The sequence below is a fragment of the Sorex fumeus genome, unplaced genomic scaffold (assembly GCF_029834395.1).
Source record: "Sorex fumeus unplaced genomic scaffold, SorFum_2.1 ptg000218l, whole genome shotgun sequence".
Taxonomy (NCBI): Eukaryota; Metazoa; Chordata; class Mammalia; order Eulipotyphla; family Soricidae; genus Sorex; species Sorex fumeus.
Window position 1 is genome coordinate 269,368 of NW_026606275.1, and position 17,293 is coordinate 286,660.

The 17,293-nt window shown below is 64.4% G+C and overlaps 1 protein-coding gene across 1 annotated transcript in view; it reads right to left on the reverse strand.

The window, feature by feature from the left end:
• F13A1 (coagulation factor XIII A chain) overlaps positions 1-17,293 on the reverse strand; it is a 58,382-nt gene that overhangs the window by 34,220 nt on the left and 6,869 nt on the right. The window contains exons 2-5 of the mRNA XM_056108497.1: positions 15,149-15,337; positions 13,620-13,871; positions 6,446-6,564; positions 5,436-5,543 (exon numbers count right to left, since the gene is read on the reverse strand). Coding sequence (XP_055964472.1) covers positions 5,436-5,543; positions 6,446-6,564; positions 13,620-13,871; positions 15,149-15,337 — 668 coding nt within the window. The remainder of the gene's footprint in view (positions 1-5,435; positions 5,544-6,445; positions 6,565-13,619; positions 13,872-15,148; positions 15,338-17,293) is intronic.

Sequence of the window (17,293 nt, forward strand, 5' to 3'; positions counted from 1 at the left end):
CGGGTGGATGGATGGATAGTTGAAGGATGGGTGGGTGGTGGGAAGGGGGACAGCAGGGAGTGAAACGGGAGATAAAGAAGTGGAGGGAGGGAAGGGGGGAAGGAGGAGGCAGCCAAGACCCTCACGTTGGAGGCTTTGGCCCCTCTCTCAGAGAGCCGTGCCCGTGCCGCCCCCCGCCTGCCCGAGTGTGCCCCAGAGACGCTGCCGAGCGGCTGCACACAGCTGGGGTGCTGGGAGCAGCTCCGTGCCTCGGGAACAGCCCGATGTGATTACAAACTAGATGCAGCTTCCCCAGCTCATTCCAGGAAGCAATTCGGGGCGAGCAGGCATTCAGACGCACTATGATTATCACATTCAGGAGACGACTGGTAATAAATGTCTGTTTTCCTCCAAAAATATGGGTCGAGCAGGCATAGGAAACGCAACCTTAATAATTGCAAAACCAAGCTGTTTGCCCACAAATGGAAACTTCATCACTGGCGCAGCTCACTCTGGAGGGGGCGCGTTCCCCGTGCCCTCCCCTCCCGGAGGAGAGGGAGCGAGTCGGGCTGGGCCGGCGACGGGCGGCCTGTCCCCCGGAGCCGGGAAGGGCAGGCAGAGGACACGGGCGGCTCGCAGGGGCCAGCTCCGTGTCCAGCGTAGCCCGTGACCTTGGAGCTGTCCTTGGACACGGCCCTGAGTCTGCCCTACACAGCTCTCTGCTCACTTGCCCGAGTGCAGGGTCGGCCGGACTGTGGCATTTGCCGATTGTCAGAACCGAGCAGAGGCAGAGCACAGGGCGCTCGGGGGGCCGAGCTGGGCGGGACGAGCCCACGGGCCCACTCCTGCTCCCCTGCGTCCCCGCAGTCATTCCGCCCGCCTGCCCGCCCACCCGCCTGGGGTTCTCCGCTGCTAGCCCCCAAAGCCCCGCACGCCGGACGTGAGTGTTTCTCATCGGGCAGAACTTCAGGTTTCATCCTCCCTGACAGGACGAGGACAGGGCTGAGGTGGGGCTGGGGACAGGCTGTAACGGGGGGCTGGGCCCCCCCGAAGGCTCTGGCTGGCACCGGGGGTCTGTCTCTCCCTCTCCCCTTTGTTTCCAGACTCACAGAGGCAGGATGGAGGTTCTGGGTCAGCCTGAGGGGCTGGGGCAGGCCCTGCCTGCCCTCGCCTGCACCCCTGACCTCCCTGGCCCTTGACCAGTCACTCTGTGCCATGTGGGAGTGGCCGGGAGGCTGAAGGGGTCCCACAGCACCGGCTGTCCTGCCCAGGAGCCCCGTCCCCGGGGAAGCGCCACCCCCCACAGCCCCTGGAAGAACAGCTGGCGGCACACGCAGAGCTCACCTGCTCACACATGGTCGCCTGACCATGCCACCCGGGCCATGGGGCCCTCCTGGTGCAAAGGCCAGTGACCTGGACACAGCTGCTGGCCAGAACCTGAAGCTTCCAAACCGCCTTCCCAGTTCCACGAGGCACCAACTCTGCCAGCCCCAGGGTGGGCACTTTCTGGGCACCTCAGCCTTTGAGTTGCGGAGTGGCGGGTCCCGGCTGGGCTGGGTGGCCTGGCGTGGTCACTCCCAGGCCCCCCCTAAAGGAAGGTGGGGCCACCCTCCCCTCCCACACACCAGGTTTTTCCCCTCGGGGATCTGCAAGAGTCGGAGAGCCCGTGCTCACCCCTGCACACAGAGGGCTGGGGGCGCAGGGTGCCCGGACCCACATCTCCCCAGGATGGCCGACCCCAGGAAGGGACACAGGCGCTTATGAACTGAAAGAGAAGCAGCATTTTCAAAACTAAACGAAACAGCGAGGTGGCCCGTCTTGCGGTGCCGCACAGCCGGGGCTAGGCCAGTTCTGACTCGGCTGCCCGGGGGAGAGGGCAGGTGGGCGGCTACTGACCAGATGGATGCTGAAGGGCAGCTGGTGAGGTGGGGACTGTGGCAGGGACAGTCTGCGGGTCATGGAGCCACGCCTGCTGCAAGGTGGGAGAAAACCCAGCGACGTCCCGGGACAGGTAGGGGGGACGCGGCTGGTGCACTGGGCAGGGAGGGGGCGCCAACGCCAAGGGCAGCCCCCTCCCTCGATCACAGGCCCAGCCAGAGGCCAGGCCCCAGGCACTGATCCGGCTGGCCGGGCCGGGCCTGCCTCCACTCTAGTCTGGCTGATTTACTAGCTGGAGTTCGTGATAGTTTTTTTAATAAGACTAAAGAGTACATTGAACATCGATTGGTTAAAAAAAAAAGGGCTCGATCTTGAGTTTGCTCCCCAAAGACAGCGTCAGAACAGGGGATTAATGGGGATTAATGATGGTATCCTGGTTCGATATTAGCAAAAGACCAGGGTTAAAAATAAATGCACACCTCTCAAGGGAGCAAGAAAATCCGAGCTGGCAACAGGATAAAGACGGACTCAAGAATATGTGACCGCGTGGCACCTTCTCCTCATCCCTCCAGGACTCCCAGAACATCCCCGAAAAGTTGCTAATAAAATTTTTTTAAAAAATTACAGCTGCACGTTAAGGCTCAGAGGAGCAGGTCACACCCTGCACCTCCGGCCCCGCCCTGCTCCCTCCCTCCCCCTCCCCTGCGCTGCCACTGTCCTTGGTATCTGGGTCTGCCAGGCTGGTAAGGTCTGTTTCCTGCGGGGTGGCTACTGCCCAGGCCCTGACCCGATCCCCACGCTGGGCAGGCCAGTCCTAGCCCTGGGGAAACCCCTCAGGAAGGAACCACCGCCGGCGCAAGGCCCCTTACTTCAGCAGAGAGGCTGCAACTGTACTGGGTTTCCCACGGACCCGCTTCCCACCAGGAGGAGGACCTGTGTGTCAGACGTGTTTGTCTGAAGCTGCAGCCTAGTGCTCGGACAGGCAGATTGTCAATACACTCTGACTGACTGAATGAGTGACTACTGAAGGTCTTACTATCACCTGGTCAGAAGGGACACCAACACTGTTGTCACCACCATCACTGTGTCACCATCACTGTGTGACCGTCACCATCATACCACCCTCACCATGACTCCCACCACCTTCAAGGTCCTTTGTCCCCACTCACGCTGGTCTCAGGCCCCCGTGTCTCTCCCCGAGCCCCGAGTCCCCTCACCCATCCTCCTGTGTCGTTGGCTTCAGCCTGATTTCCTGGGAGCTGCGTTAGGTGGCTGCAAGGTGCTGGGCCCCGAGAGAGGTGGGAGTCGGCACCGACCCTCATCATGCGACCTTGAGTGACCTCACACCCCAGGGTCTCCCCATCAACGGGACTGGGGAGCCTCCAGCCAGACCTGCCCGTGACGTGTTCCGGGAACTCAGGAGGAGGAACCGCCCAGAGAGGGGCCGGGTGCTCTCCGGTGGTCACGCGGACAGGCTGGAGGGCTGGAAGCTGCCCCTGGACAGGCCGAGGGGGTGGACGCTGGGCATGAAGGGTGGACGCCGGAGACCATGTATCTCTGCCCTCTGGGGGCGTGGAGGACCAGGTGGCCCCTGCACGCGAGCTGTCTCAGCCCCTCGTTGGCTGGGCCTCACATCCTCGGGTCCCGGGGCAGCTGCCCCGTCCCTCCTTCCTCTGTGCTGGGACCCTGCGGACCCCCACCCCAGGGCCAAGGTTGCTGCTCCCTGACCCCAGGACCAGCAACCCAGCATGTCTGTCCCAGCCTGCGTACAACTGGGGGTGCCTGCAGGGACCCCGAGACAGCCTCTGCGTCCCAGGCGGTGTCCTCGGGGCTGTGGGAACAGGCGCTCACTTTTTGGGACTCCCCACAGACGCCCATGTTTGAAGCCCACCTCCGAGACTCAACTCGGAGGGCCCACGCTCCCTCTGCCTTTGTTTGAATTCACTCGGCAACTTCATGACAGATTCCCGGGTGCTGAGCAAGGGAACTGCTGGAGCGGCCAGGAAGCGGCTGATTATTCTTTTCCTCCTAAAAAAAGATATATCTTTTTTCTATTGATTTTTTTCGAGGCTCAATATTTTAGCTTCTGGAATCATTTGAACGGGGTGGGCTTTGGAAAGACGCACAGAGCTCTTCTAAGGATTTAGGGGCGCGCGTGTGGGGCCTTCGAGGGCCAAACGCCTCCCGTGCATCTGTCAGCGGCGGGGGGGCGGGCAGGGAATGCACCCCCCCCCCCCGTTTCACCAGACCAGAGCAGACCCCTCCCGCTGACTCTCCCTGGAACTGCTGCCACTGGGTTACAGGCTCTCAGACCGAGCACTTCCCCGGCTTTTTGTGATTAATGCGATTTGCAGGCAATTTGCATTGGGATTATGGGCTTAATTCGAGACTTCGCAGCGCCACGTGGCCGGGTGCCAGGCGGGAAGTGCTGGCTGCCGCTCCCACGCGGCTTCCCTCCCTCCTGCAACGCTGCAGCGACGGAGCTGAGCAAAAACACACCGCGGGTGTGAGCAGAGGCTGGTCCCCCCGCCCGCACGACCCCCGTCCTCACGGCGGCTGCCCCGGGACCTTGGGACGAAGGGCGATCCTCTGAGACCCGAGGGTCGTGGCGCGCGCCCCTCGTCCCACAGCGGGGACCCCAGGGAGGCAGCGGCTGCTCTGAACCGCTCCCCGCCCCCGCCCCCGGCTCTGAACTGGCACCAAGAGCCGCTTCACTCCGCACACACCAGAAGTGACTCGACAGGGAATCCTTGTCGAAGACATTTGCCGTGTTGGTGGCCACGTTGGTGCTCGTCCAGGCAGATGCAAACAGGGCACTGTTCTGGAGGCACCAGGCCTGGCACGCCTGGCAGCCTCAAGCCCTGGCATCAACCTCGTGACCCAGGACCCCTGAGCACTGTTTGGGAGCCCCCCAATCTGGCAGCGTGAGGATACGGGATGTGGCCTTTGCCTGGACGCGGGTCCCCTTCGTGTTGGGGCCGCAGGGCCTGTGAGGGGCTGCCGTGCTTCTCTGAGCGTGAAGGCTGGACAGAGCCCCCAACCCTCCATCTGTGCCCACCGGTCGCGTCCTCCCGGGAGCCTCAGGGCTCGGCCTTCTGCCTCTCCCTCTGCTGCATTGCTCAGGGGCAGGCCACAGGTGAGCTGTGGGGCTCAGGAGCACTGTTGGCTGAGCCCAGGGACACACTGGTCTGTTCCATGGTGCCCTGCGTGTGGGGGGAGCTGTGTGGCCCTGCCGCCCTGCCGGTGCCCGGAGAGCCTCGGCCCAGGGAACAGGGAGGCTGGGAGGCCACAGGGTGCCCCCCCACCCCACTAGAGAGCTTACGGCGAAGCCCCCCATCTCCGGGGTCCCCAGAGAAGACGGGCTGTGGCATGTCCACAGCCCTTCCCGGCCCCTCCCCAGCCGCTCCTCCTGGGCCTCCTGCAGGGCCCCACGTGTGCAGTGGGGTTCCGTGAGCCCCCATGCTGCCCCCCACGCAGAGCCAGAGTTTGGTCTGGAGGATGGACGCAGGCGTGTCCCTGCTCCTCCCGGGGAGGACACGCCGACGGGGAGGGGCCCCTGGACCGGCCGCAGGACTCACCATGGCGGAGCCCACGCGGCTGACCTTGATGGGGTTCCCCCGGCCCGACAGGTCCATCTGTGCCCGGTCCATCAGGTATAGACACGCGTCCAGGATGCCGTCCTCGAACTGGGCGGGAAAGAGGGAGTGAGGACGCTGTCCACGGGGAGAGAGCCTGGCCAGGGCTCGCCTCCAGGGGCCAGTGTCCAGAGGGGCAGCAGGATGGCCACAGGGGGCACATGGGGGGACGGGACATGGGGGAACGGGACACGGGGGACGGGGAGTGGACGTGCACGAGTTACACACATATACACACAACACATATGTGTACCTACAAGGCCACATGTATCCACCACACGTACTCACGTCCACACAGTCACACACATGCACACCTACCTCCATCCATCCTCACACACATCCACATGTCACACATGAACACAGTTACACACATACACAGCCATGTATGTCCATCCACACACACACGTATGTACACCGACATGCAGCCCCATCTACCCAGAAGCACGTAAATGCGCACCTACACGCCTGCACCCACAGTGCACTCACACAGGCACACAGTCACCCGGCCCACCTCTACCCACAGCAACACGTGCACAACTCAACCCTCCACCTGAGTGGACCCAAACATTGTCCCTGTGGCCCCCTGAGCCTGCGTGTGCTCCCTCGTGGGAGATGCCCAGACCCCTGAGAGGCTGTGTCGTCGGAAGCTGCCTCCAGACCAGTGGGCACTGCTGGCAGGCCTGGGCCCTGCCCGGGCATGGGGTCTGGCTTCTGCTTGCGGGGATGGAGGCATTCCCAGCCACGGAGGTGGGGAGCCCTTTCTGAGCGGGACACAGCCTTGCCGCGGCCTCGGGTCACTCTGCCCCTCCAGCAGGCCTGGGCCCTGCGGCGGCTAGAGTGGAGACTGCAGCACCTCTGGGCCTCAGGGTCCGGGGTGCGGGGGCCTCCCAGTTTGACCCACCTGGCCACAGGGAGGCACTGGGACACCCCCCACGAGTGCGGGGATAGCTCACCTGCCCATAGCTCCAGCTCCTGCTCTTGATATCCTTGGCTTCCCCATAGAAAATGACCCCGATGTCATTGAGGACGTACTCCTCTCGGTCCTTCTCCTCGTCCATGAACACGGCGTCCTCTGCAGGGGAAGAGACACAGACCATCACGAGCTGACCCCAGTCCATGTGCCCTATTGGGTCCTGCCCCCTAGGCTGCGGTTCAGACACACAGGGGAGGGCTTGTCTTCTGCTGCCCACAGGGAGCCTGTCCCCCTCTCTGGGCCCACGAAGGACGGCGGTGAACACAGGATGCCGCAGAGCCACGAACCACCATGTCTCAGGTCTGTGGAGCAGCCCAGTGTGTGGTCTGTGCTCCCGACACCGGGCAGGTCAGGACCAAGAGCCCTGGCAGGACAGGACATCTCTGGGCTCAGTCCTGGCCCCAGTGGCGGTGTGGCCTGGGCAGACAGACCCCCAGGACTGGCCGCTTGGGGGGTTTTCCTCCAGCTCCCGAGAAGGCCACTTCCCTCCCTCCCTCTGAGCCACACTGCCCAGCGCCGCCCAGCCACCACCTGGGCGAGGGAGACGCTGGGCGCCTGCGAGAGAGCCGCTGCGTGAGAGTGGGCCAAGAGACCCCACAGCCCAGAGCACGCAGGAGAGATGCCCAGCGTGGCAGGGCTGGGCCGGACGCCCCAGGGCAGGAGGGCACAGGCAGAGCCTGCCAGGAGGTGTCAGCACTGGGGGCTGCAGGCCCTTGCCCAGCCATGCCAGCGGGTGCCCTGACGTCCACCTCAGCATTGTCCACTCCCTGGGACCTCTGGCCTTTCCTCACTCCCTCCCCTCCTCCTGCCCATGCCTGGTCTCAGGAAACCGTGTGCATGCACACATGCACACACACAAACACACGTACACACATGCACACACACACAAACACGCATACCACGCATACCACACACACCACACACACACATTACACACACATGCACACACACGCCGGCACAAACTCGCAGGCACACGCACATTGCACGCACATCGCACACACACACACATAAACACCTCTACTGACACCAGCAGTGTGCACGGGTGACACACCCTGTGGACGAGGCCCTTCAGCTTGTGCGGCCCCCAAGCCCCCGGGCTCTCTGCTCTGGGCCCAGTGGGCCCCCAGCTCTGCTCCTCGGCTTCAGGCCCGGCAGTGCTGGAGGCCCGAGGGGGCCGGGTGGAGCCCGGGCCGGCCGTGCAGAGCAAGAGCCTCCTGGGCTGCCCCCGCAACACTCGGCCCTCGCCCCCGCCACAGTCCGGCTGCTGCTCCCGCGTGTTTTCTTGTGTTTCCAGAACAGTGAGTCTGGCGGGCCTGGTCTCTTGGTGCCGATTATTCTGAGAACCCGCATGCGGTTGGCGTCAGAGGCTCATCTCTCCAACACGGCTTCATCCTCCAGAAGAACCCAGAGCCCCGTGCTGGGGGATCAGCCTGGCTTTGATGCCAGGCACTCGGCTGCCGGCACAGCTGGGCTTCCACCAGAACCTCTCGGCGAAGCCCCTAAACTAGAGGACAGCTTCGTTTCCAGGGCCCACCGACCAGAGGCAAAGAAGGGACCGCCAGGCCTGCCTCTCAGGGACGCGTGGACGGGCGCTTTCATCCCAAGAGCAAAGGACGCGAGTGCACTGCCTGGGTCTCGGCAGGGCACGCCCGCCCAGGGGAAGGCTATTCTGGTGTTATTCTTTGATGACATTGTTTTAACTGTGGGGATGGTTGAGATCACAAAGGGGGGAAAAGCACTTTAAGGTCGAGTTAAAAAATATTACCTGCAGAGGAATGAAGATAGATGGAAACAATATTCCCACAGATGGAACTTTCTGGATCCACTGGGTGCCCGAGGCAGAGGAACCGAGTGGAGGTCTCCCCTCCCACCCCGGAACGCGTCCCCGTGTCTGCACACTAGAGGGGAGATCGGCGGGACACCAGCGTGTGGGGACTCGGACACTGTCACACGCGCTCTGCTGCCCGGGCTCCAGAGAGGAAGGAACAAGATGGGCATCCGGGGGGTCAGAGGAAGGGACGAGACAGGTGTCCAGAGGGTCAGAGGAAGGGACGAGAGAGGTCAGAGGAAGGGATGAGATGGGCGTCCGGGGGGGTCGGGCGAGGCCATGGGTGTGAGCCTGGCTGGGTCCTGCTGGTCCAGCCCCGAGGGGTAGGGGGTCTCGGGGCACCCAGACCACGTGTGAGGGGCCTGTTGATGCGGGCACGGCGGCAGGGAAGGGGCCAGGGGTAGCTCAGTGCCTGGCGCGGGGTCAGGGGCTCCAGTGGGCTCCAGGCCCAGCCCCGCTGGTGCCGGCTCGTCACTGGGGTGCGAAGAATCCAGCGACTCTGTGGCCTGAACTGAACCTGTCCCTGTCCCCTACCCGCTCGCCTGCTTCCAGAGGCCTGGGACAGGGACGTCCACCCACCCCCACTCCCCCGCAAGCACTCACAGTCCCAAGAACCGACCCGGACGCAGGTGACACAGGCCGGGGAGTGGGCTCAGAGGAGGACCCTCGTCCCGACCCCCGCTGGCTAATGGGGTGAGGGACTGGCCAGGGGACACAGCTGTGCACAGATGCCCTCCTTGGCCGCCATGTTTCTGGGCGAACAGAACCAGCTGCATCCACACACCATATGCAGCCGCTTCAAAGGTGGGACCAGGGAGCGGGCACCAGAGAGGACACCAGCGAGTGGACACCAGTGAGGCGGGCGCCAGCGGGGTGGGCCCAGCGGCAGGGTCAGCAGCTGACTGGGGCCATCTCTGCGGGTTCTGCGGGTAATGGGGCAGCGTGAGTGAGTCGGGAGGAAGCAAAGCGAGAAGCGAGAGAGACAGCCGTGACGGGCCCGCATGGGCTGAGAGCACCTTCACTGCCGGCCCGAGAGTTATGGGATGAGGAAGCGGGAACACAAGTAAACGGCAGAGCCAGTGCCTGGGAATGCGCCCGTGGGAAGCAATACCAGCCCTGCTATTCCGAGACACGTGTAAACCGCCTGTAAACTCCCGCAGACGTCAGGGAGTGAAGAGCAACCAAAGGAAAGGAAAACCCGACCGCCCCCAGGGTCTGCGACAGCCCGTGCACCTGAGAGCGGCGATCGGCCGCCTCGCCCCACTCGGCGCAGAGGAGAAGGCGCGAGTCCCCTGCCGAGGCTGGGGCCCCTGGGACGCCCGGCTACCTGGGCCCCCAGACCCTCAAAAGCCTCAGCCTCCTCTTGGCAGCCCGGCTCCCCGGCAGGCCCGGCCACGTGCCGCTGCCTGGCCCTGCCCAGGGCCTCCTTCCCTCCTGTCCTTCTGACAGAGGCAGAAAAGGGTGCGGGACCATCACAGGCATTTAATAAATGAAAGCACCGGCTACTTCCCCCCCCCCCCCCCCCCCCCCCCCCCCCCCCCCCCCGCTGCCGCTGCCGGTTTATTGTCTCGCTCTCAGGATGAACCGAGAGGAGGTTGAAAGCACTGCCTGGAGCTCGTGTCAATGCGGGTGTTTTGTAAAATGATCCTGAGGCTGTCGGTGGACGCGCCCGGGTCAGCGCGTGTCAGGATTGATGTGCTGTTCTCTGAAATTTGGAAACCACTTTAGCAGCAGCGAGAGCCTGGGAGCAGCCCCGAGGGCTGCAGGCCGGGCAGGGCGGGGGCCGGCGAGCTGGGCGGGCCCCTCCCCCCCCCCCCTCCATCAGCCTCTGCTCCTTCCCAGTGAGCATCTGATGCTCACAGCCAGTCAGCCTCCAGGAGGGGTGTGCGTGTGGGCACGTGTGTGCACGTATGTCTGTGTGTCTGTGTCTGTGTGTATTCACACGTGTGCATGTATGTGTATGTGTGTTTGTGCGTACATATTTGTAGGTGTGTATGCATGTGTGTGCATGTGTGTATGCGTGTATGTATATGTATGTGTGTGCATGTGTGTATGTGTGCATGTGTGTGCGGGTGTATGTGTACATGTGTGTGCATGTATGTGTGGATGTGTGTGCACGTGTATATGTGTGCATGTGTGTATGCGTGTACATGTGTGTGCATGTATGTGTGTGCATGTGTATGTGTGTGTGCGTGTGTGTGTGTGTATGTGTGTGTGTGGTCGGTTTGGATGGCAGAGTATGAGCGAGTCTCGGTTTGTTCCTCTGCCACCCTCAGGCCTGGCCTCCCTGCTGTGCTGACGACAGGGTCAGGTCTGTGCTGACCGCCGGCCGGCTGGAGGGGCGCGGAGCCTGGGCGTGGGCCTGACTGTGTCCTCCTGCCCCCTCTGTGGGCCCCTCCAGCCCTTTGACCCCCAGGGCGTCCATCTTTCTCCGTCCCACAGAGCAGGGCCCTGGGATGGTCACCGTCCTCTCAGCAGGCCCAGGTCTCCACTGCCCCTGCCGTGGGCACGCCAGGAAGCCTGCCAGGCTGTGGCCACAGAGAGAGTTTCGGGTCTGTGTCAGACAGTGGGCGGGGTGCTCAGTGCTGAGCACAGCCACACATAGCAACGCTGCAAACACCTCGGCCACGGCACATGGTTGCAGCCACGGTGTCACCCCACCAGAGCACAGGTCTGAGACAGGGGTCAGAGGACAGCCACGGGGGGACACAGTATCTCACAGAGCGTTTTCCTCCTTAAAATCAAACTTCCTAGTGTTTCTCCACTGGTGGGGGGTAGGGGGACGAGAAGAACCCTCAGAGTAGCCAGAAGAGCCCCTGGCAGTCTCTGGGCAGGGCCCGGCCCCCACCCGAGAGGCGCCTCCAGAGAAAGGTGCCTGCGGGCAGGGGTGTGGGCAGCGGCAGGCGTGCCACCCCCCCAAGCCCTGCTTCCCACAGGAACCAAGCAGCTCCTGGAGACTCCGCTGTCACGACAGAGACAGAGACCAGCTCAACGGGGCCAAGCAATCTCCAGAACTTAGAATCCAGAGCCCAGGATCCAGAACCCAGAACTCCCAAATCCAGAGCCTGCCCAGACCCGGCACCCAATACCCAGAACGCAGCCCAGGGCTCCAATATCAGACAAGCAGCCTCCCCGCAGAGCCGAGTCCCACCCGCAGGGGCCGCTTGCTCACCCTGCAGCTGGCCGGGAATGTCACCGCGGTTCCCAGGGACGGGGCAGCCACATGGCCATGCTCGGGGCTGGGACCTGCTCCTCACCCTGGGAGCTCGAGGAGCACGCATGGCTTCTGGACTCCCACCGAGGCGCACGGCGGTGGCGGATTAGAACGGAGCCCCTGAGAGTCCCGGGGGAGACCCTGCGGCCAGCCAAGCGGAACTTTCATTTGCGAAAGGCTCCCGGGCATCTTTATGGGCGGGGGGCCCTTGAATCCGAGCATGAGGAGGTGGTCAGCCTGACCGGCTGTCTCTCCCGATGCGGTGGGTGGCAGGTGGTCTTCCCTGCTCGTGATCACCACCAACCCCCACCCCGGGAAACACAGTGAGCCACGGGGGCGGCCCCGAGTCTGGGATCAAGACCTCCGCCCCACTCCTCACGGGGCCTGCGGGTGGGGAAGGGTCCGGATGGTCCCAGGGGCCAGCAGCATGGCCGGGGGCAGTGGCTCAGACTCAGGCCCAGCACGGGGAGGAAACAGTGGGCAGGGGCTGGGCTGGGCTGGTCACAGTGTGGACAGCAGATGGGCAGGGCTGTCCTTGGTCAGGGCTCAGGAGACACTCGCTCAGTGCGATCAGGGACGTGGGCCTCAGCAAGGGGACTTCGATGTGAAACCTGAGCGGGGATCGTCCACCAGGAGCTCTCTGAGGCATGCGTGTAAGTGCGCATGCTTGCACACACGTGTCCATGTGTGCATGTGTACACACACCTGTAGATGCAAGTGCCTTATTAAAAGGAGGAGCGCAAACATAAGCCCAGATAGAATAGCGGGATGATTGTCATTTTCTTGGAAATGGGCAAAATCTAAGGAAAAGTGATGGTCAAAGGGACCGTGGCCAGATCTTGGTGCTCTGGTGGGAAGTGGGTGAGCACTCACTGTGCTCTTCTCGCACCTTTGATTTTGTTTGGAAATCTTTATGATAAAAATAGACTCAGAGCTCATCAAAGGTTTGAGTGAAAACCTCCAGAAAGTTCCTTCTTGGGTGTGAAAATTCCACACCGCAAAGGCATGAATCACCCACATCAGCGTAACTCGTGAGTGTTCTCCCTGCCCTGACCGTGACCTGTTTGTTGGACTCAGCCCACGTCCGCATGGGGGACACTCAGTGTGGCGCATGAGGCAATCTCCCCACCGGCCAGGGAAAGACCAAATCCAGATGGCGCAACCCAGTGGGTCAGACGAGCTTGCGGGCCGATGGCCGAGGGGGTGAGGGGGGACGTGGTCTGAGCAGGGACGGTCAGCAGGGCCCATGACGGCGTCCCATGGCTGTTGCAAAGACTCTCAAACCCCAGCCAGGGAGACGGAACACCCCTGGGACAACACAGGCCCAGAGCACCAGCACTGCTGGACACAGCCCTGGGGGCCCTGGGCATTGCTGGGCAGGGAGTGACGGGGGAGGGAGGGAGGAAGGGGGGACAGGGGAGAGTGAGGAGGGGAAGGAGGGAGGAGGGGGAGGAGGAAAGAGGGAGGGGGAGGGGCACCAGGGCTCTCTGGGCGGCCAGTCTGCAGAGTGTGACTGAAACCTCGAGGCCAGTCCCTGAGGCCCAGGGAGTCCAGCAACCCAGACTCCAAGAAGCCGGCAGGAGTCAGTCCCCTGAGCCCCTGAGCCATTGACCGCTAACGACTGGCCGTCAGGGAGGACGAATGGCCTGGACACACGCCCCGAGGATGCAGAGCCTTTGGCAGCGGCTTGGAGCTGTGTCCGGCCCCCGTCGGTTTCCCTGGGCCTGTGGAGCCCATGGCGCCTCGAGTCTCTGCAGCCCACGTGGGCTCCCTGGGGTCACAGTTCCCAGAGGTTCCCTCCCACCGCGGTTCCTGGCCAGTGTCCACCCTTCCTGGGGCTGCTGGGCAGGGTCTTCAGGGTCTGTCCCTGACACTGCAGCTCCCTGCAAGCCAGTGGCCCACAGTCTCCCCACGCCCCCACATGCCCCACGGACCCCCACAGACCTGACAGACCCCCACGGCCCCCACAGACCCAACAGATCCCCATGGACCCTACAGACCCCCACAGACCCTCACAGACCCAACAGACCCGACAGACCCCCCATGGACCCCACAGACCCCCACAGGGGTGTGGACGGGGCGGGGGACGGGGCCGGTGGGTGCCCCACTTACCCTCACACCAGGGGTTGAAGAGGATGTAGGTGTCGGTGGCCGGGTTCCGGAGGGTCCGCAGGATGCCGTAGGGGGTCCAGACAGCCACGTACATTCGGAACTTGCCCACGATGCACTGGGGCGAGGACTGGATACTCAGGCGCACGGAGCGGCCCTCCCGCAGCACCACCTTGGCCCCCCACTTGCCCTTCTGCAGCTCGCGGACGAGGGGCACAGGGATGTAGGTGCCCTTGTTCTCCATGGGGTAGCGGCCTGCGGGGGGGGGGCAGGGGTCAGAGGGCGCCGCCACAGGAGGCCCGGCCCCACCGGACAGGACTCAGCCGGTGCTGGCAGAGTGGCCTGTGCAGGCCTGAGGCTGGCCCGTGCGGGCGGGGAGCAGGGCCGGCCTGGCAGCGCCTTCGAACCCCCTCTCGGGCTTTATCTAACAGCCTGGGCCGGGCGGCCTGCCCGGTGGATGTGCCCACAAGGGTCTGCACCTGCTGAGCTCACAGGAGAGGGCCTGGGGGCTGGCGGGCCTCTAGCTGCTTCCCATGCTCAGAGACAGTCTTGAAAGTGCCCGCACGAGGCAGCTGTCCTCTGCTGACCCCTGTTCTGCCACTCTGAGTCCTGCCAGCCGCGGGCACTCAGAGGGGCCAAAGAAAACCCCGACCCCATGTACCCTGCCACCGGCCCGCCTCGGGGACCTGCATGCCCAGCAACCCCAGGCTGGCCCTGGCCTCCCCCAGACTGACCCTGCCCAGCCCTGACCCCGCCCAGCCCTGATCCCTGCCTGGACCCCTGCCCAGCGCGCCTTGTTTTTAGGTCATGCCCATTTCGTAGTTTTGATCACATGTGTGTGTCTTGTCTCATTCCTGCCTCGGCGCCCTTAGTGCCGGAGAAGGGAAACTGTTGAATTGCTCGTGTTTATCTTCTGTCGGCACCTCGAGGGTGTGGGCACGCTGCCCCTCCTCGGTCGTTGGGCCTTGCGCAGGTCACTTTCATTCGTGTAAGCCGACCACTGCCCCGTCTGTGCCTGAGCTGCCGTGGCGTCTCTCCTGGTGAGCCACGGTCTGAGGCCTCCCGCGGGGACTCACTCGGCCTGGGGTCCCCGACACTCAGTCGTGAGTCCTGTGTCAGTGCTGGTGGCCAGACTGGACACTTGCAGGGAAGCGTCTCTAGGATCCACCAGGCACCAGAAACTGCCTCCCCCTGAGTCTGTCCTCAAGCTGACCGTGAGGAGCCCGAAGAGCCAACAGCCCGGCCAGAGCCGCCGAGAGACGGGACTCGACCGGCAGCAGCTCTGAGAAGGAGAAGCAGGTCTGCCCGCCACAGGTCACCACGGGCTCGGGCTCAAGGGGGGCTGGAGCGAGCGTCCCCGCGGTGCCCCCGGGACAGGAGCAGAGCCACCTCCCTCGGCCCTTGCCCACATCCGGCCGGAGTGTGCCCGGGAAGGGGCTCATGTCGGCCAGCACTCCCTGACTCACCCACAGCTGGGGCTGAGGACTGGCCAGGCGGGGAGCCCAGAGCCTCGGCTGCCCCACGGGACTCACCGATGACGTACTCAATCCTGAAGAAGTCTCTGCGCGGGTCGTAGGGGCGGTCGAAGTCGATCTGCACGTAGAAGGTCTGCCCACGCCGCACGATGAGCTTGTCACTGTCGAACCTGTCGGTGTGGTGGTCCACCTTGTTGCTGTCCCACTGCTCCTTGAACAGGTGCACGTCCGTCACGTGCAGGTAGTCTGCGGGGACAGCAGCGCTGAGTGGCCGCACGCCCCCGCTGCTCAGGGGGACAGCGAGGGGGGGTGCTGTGTCTCCCATGGCCCCTGGTTGGGCGCCTCTGGCCAGCAGCCCCCAAGCACATCCACACGGGCAGGAGGGTCTCGTCGTCATCCTGTAATGGCCCTTCTCGTGACCAGGGCCGGCCAGACGCTCCCCAGCCCCTCGTGCAGGGAGAGAGGAGCGGGAGAGGGGAGATGTCCCCTCTGCGAGCCGAGAGGGCGTGGGGCTGCCGGTCCATGCAGGGAGATTCGAGCGGTCACACCTCAGACCTGTCCACTGTGTCCCCCAGCCCTGTCCACTCTGTGTCCCCTGCCCCTGTTCACTGTGTCCGTGTCCTGAGTGTCCCCCCGACCCTGTCCACGGCTCCTGTGAGCTCCCGAGTGTCCCTGGCCGTGTCTGAGCACCGGGGGCCGGGGGGGCCGGGCTCTACGGGGCCTGGGTGGGTGCAGGCACCCCCGACCCCACTCTGCCCTCGCAGCCCGAACACAGAGCCACAGGCCAGCCCAGTGGGCAGCACTGGCCAGAGCCCTGGGCACTGCAGGATGCTGCCCCACACCCAGTGCTCACAGGGAGAGTCGGGAGGGCGAGTCAGACCCCAGGCGGGCAGCCAATGTCTTTGTCTTTAAGGGGTGGTCAGGTTAGAGCAGCTGCGGAGACAGAGGTATAGGGCAGAGGGCAAAGGGCGCAGGGCAAAGGCTAAAGGGCACAGGGCAGAGAGTAAGGGACGCGGGGAGGAAGGTGCAGGGCAGAGGGCGCAGGGAGGAGGGCAGAGGGCGAGGGCGTGGGGTGGACGGTGGGCAGGGGCTGGGCGCCTGTGCTCCCAGGCTTCGGCTCTTCTCTCGCTCGGACTCGCGCCTGGCTGTGTGTGGGCCTGGGGTCTCTGCGCTGCTCCCCCACCTCCTCTCTCCAGGCTCTCAGCCCCCTGTGGGCCCGACCCTGGTCTCTCCGGCTCAGGACGGCGGGAGAGGCCAGAGCTCAGGACGGGGGCACCTGCCCTGGGCCCACAGGCCAGCTGGGCCCCTCCAGCAGGGACCCGGGAGCCCTGAGCACCCCTGGGGCGGCCCCCGGGGAGAACAACAGGGGGGAAGCGCCAGAAAGCCCTGGTGTCCAGTGGGCAGGGCTGCGGCTGCACCCCGCCCTGCTCCTGCCCATCTGCCTGTTTGAGTGTCTGACTACGCCCGAACCAGGGTGGTCAGCGGCTTTGTGGCGCCCACCACTACGAGAGTGACTGTGCAGGTTCCAGCCTCCCTGCAGGGCCTCACAGCTGGTGGCCGCCCGGCAAGCCTGGCCATCGCTCCTGCCCGCCCGCAGGACACGCCAGGGACCACAAACTCCCATGGCGGGGCTTCAGCTCAGAATCACCCTTGCCCTACACCCCTACCCTCCACCCTGCACCCCTACCCTCCACCCTGCACCCCTACCCTCCGCCCTGCACCCCTACCCTCCGCCCTGCACCCCTACCCTCCGCCCTGCACCCCTACCCTCCGCCCTGCACCCCTACCCTCCGCCCTGCACCCCTACCCTCCGCCCTGCACCCCTACCCTCCGCCCTGCATCCCTACCCTCCGCCCTGCACCCCTACCCTCCGCCCTGCACCCCTACCCTCCGCCCTGCACCCCTACCCTCCGCCCTGCACCCCTACCCTCCGCCCTGCACCCCTACCCTCCACCCTGCATCCCTACCCTCCACCCTGCACCCCTACCCTCCACCCTGCATCCCTACCCTCCGCCCTGCACCCCTACCCTCCGCCCTGCACCCCTACCCTCCGCCCTGCACCCCTACCCTCCGCCCTGCATCCCTACCCTCCACCCTGCACCCCTACCCTCCACCCTGCACCCCTACCCTCCACCCTGCACCCCTACCCTCCACCCTGCACCCCTACCCTCCACCCTGCACCCCTATCCTCTGCCCTGCACC